At 42.9% G+C, this 5,557-nt stretch overlaps 1 protein-coding gene across 1 annotated transcript; it reads left to right on the top strand.

Moving 5' to 3' along the window:
* Window positions 1-991: 991 nt before the first annotated feature.
* On the top strand, window positions 992-3,487 carry LOC105815546 (tetratricopeptide repeat protein 30B). Its single transcript, XM_012650722.1, has one exon. It carries the CDS (start codon window positions 1,242-1,244, stop codon window positions 3,237-3,239), a length of 1,998 nt encoding a protein of 665 aa, XP_012506176.1. The 5' UTR covers window positions 992-1,241; the 3' UTR covers window positions 3,240-3,487.
* Window positions 3,488-5,557: the final 2,070 nt, after the last annotated feature.

Raw genomic sequence — 5,557 nt, 5'->3', positions numbered from 1 at the left:
ATACTTAAGGCCCTAATTTTTCACAGCCCCATCATAGGCACTATTAAATTCAAAAAAATTATACAAAAATAACTCAGGAACATTAATAGCATCTATTCCAAACACATGACAAACAATGAAAGAAAACCCAGAATGTTTTCTTGTACAGTCTAGCAAATATGCATAGACATCATCAAACTAAGAATGCGGGGAAAAGTTAATTTCTTTTGATTTTAACAGAAAGAAAATCCACTTTTTATCAGCTCAATAATATCCAACATATCATTACAAGCCTGAAAAGTAGAACCTGAGCCTCTCTCACACATACCCCACATAAAAGGCTGTCTAATTTATTAGAGTCAAGCGAGTCAGAAAAGTAACAATGCACAGGGAAAGGAGCACATTTCACTCTTGCAATTTTTCCCCTTGGAAAAGACGAGGTCATGCATTTTTCCAACGTTTCTACCTGGTAGTGAAAGTTGGAACACCAAAGCAAGTTTAACATATACTTAGTAATATTCGTTCTTATGGAAAAGGGGGGGCAGGAGAAACTGGGATCTAAAACTGACCCTCTTCCAGTACCAGTTAAGATATACGGCACTGTTTCCCTTTATCAGTCTCTGTAAATGATCAAAATAAGAACAGCTAGTCGCTGCACTATTCGGTTCTTGGAAAGTGTGCCCTCAGGGCACGATAAGAACAACCTACTCTAATTCCAGGGGAATTCCAAGGAGATGTCCCGCCTTTTCCATCGCGTTCCTTCCACTACAAGAACGAGAAAGAACACCATTAGTATCGGCCACGCGATGTACAAAGCTCAAAAACGCAAGGGACATCGGGCGGTAAACCTTCCTCCGCCGCACCAGAAACCTAAGTGGCACAACAGAAACAGCGACCAACCCTCACCATTAACAAGCGGGGAAGGCGGTAATCCTGCATCTCCCTGGGGTGGGTCTGTGCAGCAGAAACTACGCCTCCCAGCATGCAGCGCGGCCACGTCCGACCAGCGGCGCGGCTGTAACGGTGCATGCCGGGAGGAGGAGTTTCAGGCTCTGAGCGGCCTCGGAAGCTTCCTCTCCTTTCCCTAACTGCAGCCACTGCGCAATCTGGAGTCTTCAAAAACCAAACCAGAAATTGAAAGACAAATGACACTGACCCCTTTTTATTCCTAACGGATTCCTGCCGCGCCAAAGTAACCTCCGGGAGGCTTCCGTTTCCGGTTGTCTTGTTGCCGTGGTAACGAGCAAGCACAACATTCCGTGATGGCGGGTCTGAGCCGCTCGCAGATCCCCGATGGAGAGTTTACCGCCGTCGTGTACCGGCTCATCCGGGATGCCCGCTACGCCGAGGCGGTGCAACTGCTGGGCGGGGAGCTGCAGCGGAGCCCGAGGAGCCGTGCCGGCCTGTCGCTGCTGGGCTACTGCTACTACCGCCTGCAGGAGTTCGCGCTGGCGGCCGAGTGCTATGAGCAGCTGGGCCAGCTGCACCCGGAACTGGAGCAGTACCGCCTGTACCAGGCCCAGGCCCTGTACAAGGCCTGCCTTTATCCGGAGGCCACCCGGGTCGCCTTCCTCCTCCTGGACAACCCCGCCTACCACAGCCGAGTCCTCCGCCTGCAAGCTGCTATCAAGTACAGCGAAGGCGATCTGTCAGGGGCCAGGAGCCTGGTGGAGCAGCTGCTGAGTGGGGAAGGGGCAGAAGAAAGTGGGGGCGAGAATGAGCACGATGGCCACGTCAACCTGGGTTGTTTGCTCTACAAGGAAGGACAGTATGAAGCAGCGTGTGCCAAGTTCTTTGCAGCCCTGCAGGCCTCGGGCTACCGACCTGACCTTGCCTACAACCTGGCTTTGGCCTATTACAGCTGCAGGCACTATGCTCCTGCATTGAAGTATATCGGTGATATTATTGAGCGTGGCATCCGCCAGCACCCAGAGCTAGGTGTGGGCATGACCACTGAGGGCATTGATGTTCGCAGTGTTGGCAACACCTTAGTCCTCCACCAGACTGCTCTGGTGGAAGCCTTCAACCTCAAAGCAGCCATAGAATACCAACTGAGAAACTATGAGGCGGCTCAGGAAGCCCTCACTGACATGCCACCTAGGGCAGAGGAAGAGTTGGACCCTGTGACCCTGCACAACCAGGCACTAATGAACATGGATGCCAAGCCTACAGAAGGATTTGAAAAGCTACAGTTTTTGCTCCAACAGAATCCCTTTCCCCCAGAGACTTTTGGCAACCTGTTGCTGCTCTACTGTAAATATGAGTATTTTGGCCTGGCAGCAGATGTCCTGGCAGAAAATGCCCATCTGACATATAAGTTCCTCACACCCTATCTCTACGACTTCTTGGATGCCATGATCACTTGCCAGACAGCTCCTGAGGAGGCTTTCATTAAGCTTGATGGGCTAGCAGGGATGCTGACTGAGCTTCTCCGGAAACTCACCATACAAGTACAGGAAGCAAGACACAATAGAGATGAGGAAGCTGTCAAAAAAGCAGTGAGTGAATATGATGAAATTCTAGAGAAGTATATTCCTGTGTTGATGGCCCAGGCAAAAATCTACTGGAACCTTGAAAATTATCCCATGGTGGAGAAGATCTTTCGCAAATCTGTGGAATTCTGTAATGACCATGATGTGTGGAAGTTGAATGTGGCTCATGTTCTATTCATGCAGGAAAACAAATACAAAGAAGCCATTGGTTTCTATGAACCCATAGTCAAGAAGCATTATGATAACATCCTGAGTGTCAGTGCTATTGTATTAGCTAACCTCTGTGTTTCATATATTATGACAAGTCAAAATGAAGAAGCTGAGGAGTTGATGAGGAAGATTGAGAAGGAGGAAGAGCAGCTCTCTTATGATGACCCAGATAAGAAAATCTACCATCTCTGCATTGTGAATTTGGTAATAGGAACTCTTTATTGTGCCAAAGGGAATTATGACTTTGGTATTTCTCGAGTTATCAAAAGCTTGGAACCTTACAATAAAAAACTTGGAACTGATACCTGGTATTATGCCAAAAGATGTTTCCTGTCCTTATTAGAAAACATGTCAAAACACACAATCATGCTTCGTGACAGTGTTATTCAAGAATGTGTCCAGTTTCTAGAACACTGTGAGCTTTATGGCAGAAACATACCTGCCATTATAGAACAACCCCTGGAAGAAGAAAGAATGCATATTGGAAAGAATACAGTCACATATGAGTCCAGACAGTTAAGAGCTCTGATTTATGAGATTATAGGATGGAATTCATAGTAATGACTGATAATGGCTTTTATCAGAATGCCTTTGTTATATAAATTTGCACTGTTTTATCTATAGCCTTTGGCATCTTTATATTGGTCACATGTTGAACTTTGTAAAACTTTAGTATTGTAACAAAAATAGATAAAACTTGTTTTTAGATTTCCCACAAAGTGAAATATTGTAAGAATTTTGACCCCAGAAGGAGTTAACGAAAAATTCAGAACTCAAGTGGGATGTTGTGTCTATTAGAACTTGTACTGCCTATGTTTCCTTTGTTACCTTTTGTGCTTCAGTGTATCTTGAGGAGCCCTTGTTTCAAGGGTTATATTGTCCAGGAACCAGGCACTATTGTGTCCAAACTCAACAGTACTTAATAGTAAGCTTTTAATAATCATTTCAGAGATTATGTGTTCTATTCTCACAACTTACCCTCATAATTATATGTGTAATGCATATGTTTTATATGGAGTTTAGTATATTTTGGCAGTGTTTTCCAATATAGATAAAATGCTTTAACCAAAATTGTATATGTTATTTTTTTTTTAATGTGCAAGAGTCAGTGTATAAATCTTGTTCCCTTAACATAATTATGGTGCCATGGTGTAGAGACAATAAACAATTATCAAAAAAACAAATTTCCCTGGCTTTCTTTTGTTCCATTTGTTAATGATTTGACTATATGAACAAGATGTACTGTTACTGTTTTTCATAATAAGTTTGTTTTCATTTATCTCTGTGACTAATAGCAGAGGTACCCTGAAAACTCAGTTCTTAATTCCCACTTTTGTGTTTGCAATTTAGTATATGCTGGAGTTGTTTCTCTGCTGTAGTGTCTTGGGTACGGAACAATCTTCCACACTATTCCTATGACCCCACCAAACTCCTCTTGTACCCTTATCACTGATAAAAGGTTAATCCTAAAACCTTATCTCATAGTTTCAAAACGTAATTTCATGTCCACAACACCCAGTAGTTTTCTGGAGTTCCCATTGGGAACCCCACTCACTTCGATCAGGCATTTTTGTTTTCTGAATCCTACAGGAGCTTTACTATTTGTTTCCCCACCCCTTACTCCTTTCTCTCCACAGACATGTCAACCCCAGCTTGATCTGGCTTAGAAAAAAATCAAAATCATTATTAGGTCAAATCATATGAAATTGCTGATTTTGAAAGTTTCCGACCTACAAAACTAGCAATTCCTTATAGCTCAAATAACAGCTTTCTACTGAAAGATAGGGAACCCCTGCCATAATGAGGTTATACATTTTTCCTTCAAGGAACCACTTAGCCACATAGGTATCCAGATTAAGTATGCCTAGCCCAATTCCTCTGCAGCATAACCTGCTGGGTGCTCAAACTCTATTAGAATAGAAAGTTTGGCTTATTGTGAAGTCCAGTTCTTTTGAATTTACAGCATTTTAAAACTTAATTATCTGCGCTGCTATAATTTACCATTGATGCTCTGATCCCACATTTGGAGGACAATCAATGTCTAATAACCTCTTCAATGCATCCCATAGCACATCCCATGTCTGGGAAATGTTCTTTAACAACTTCTATACTAAAAGTGTTGTTGCAGTAGCTCTGCACCCATCTCAATCTTGGTAGCCCCTTAAGATTTAGAACATAAATGAATTGTAGTCTTATTTTCAATAGCCACATTAAAATTCTGGTTTTTTCCTATTTCCTCTAAACCAAACTATTTTCTTTCCAAAAAAAAAAAAAAAAAGCATAAAGTGTAACTAATGTTAATCACCCCAAACAAATGTTTTCCAGATTCCCTTTTGCAAATAGCCTGGCCTTTATTCTGCCACAATTTATTTACCCAGGTGCTGTATGTTTGTGGTTTTCGTGTATGTGTAATTAGCTTTTCAGAACATAAAAAGCTTTTCAGAACAGTTTTAACCCCTTGCTGCTGGGCAGCTGGGATTTCTGGTTAGTAATGCATCAGGAAATCCTGACTGCTCCTACCATTGAGTAAAGGCATAAAGGTCAATCATGTCATTTGTCCCCTTTCTTACCCTGGCTCTCCAGAGAGGCACCCACCCAGATTCAAACTGCTGCTGGCAACAGCAAAGTCTCCAGAATCAGGCTTACAGAGTTAAGAAGCCAAGTGCTGAGGCTTTGGGGAGCCTGAGGAGAGTTAGAGCATTCCTAAGTCCCCTGGCATTTATTGTCTTTATTTTTAGGATATACATCTTTTAAACTCATGTTCAAAGTGCCTTGCTTTGCTTCTTGATTCTAAAAGCAAATGACTTTACAATGACCACCCCATATTTTGCCATTTCAATGAAAGCTTCCATACCTAAAGCTCTGATGAAAAGCTT

Source organism: Propithecus coquereli, unplaced genomic scaffold (genome assembly GCF_000956105.1).
Source record: "Propithecus coquereli isolate 6110/MARCELLA unplaced genomic scaffold, Pcoq_1.0 Scaffold34, whole genome shotgun sequence".
Classification (NCBI taxonomy): Eukaryota; Metazoa; Chordata; class Mammalia; order Primates; family Indriidae; genus Propithecus; species Propithecus coquereli.
This window is presented reverse-complemented; position numbering and strand designations above follow the sequence as displayed.

Excerpts from the sequence above, each read along its gene's own strand:
- LOC105815546 (XM_012650722.1), top strand. The coding sequence starts at position 1,242 with ATGGCGGGTCTGAGCCGCTCGCAGATCCCCGATGGAGAGTTTACCGCC.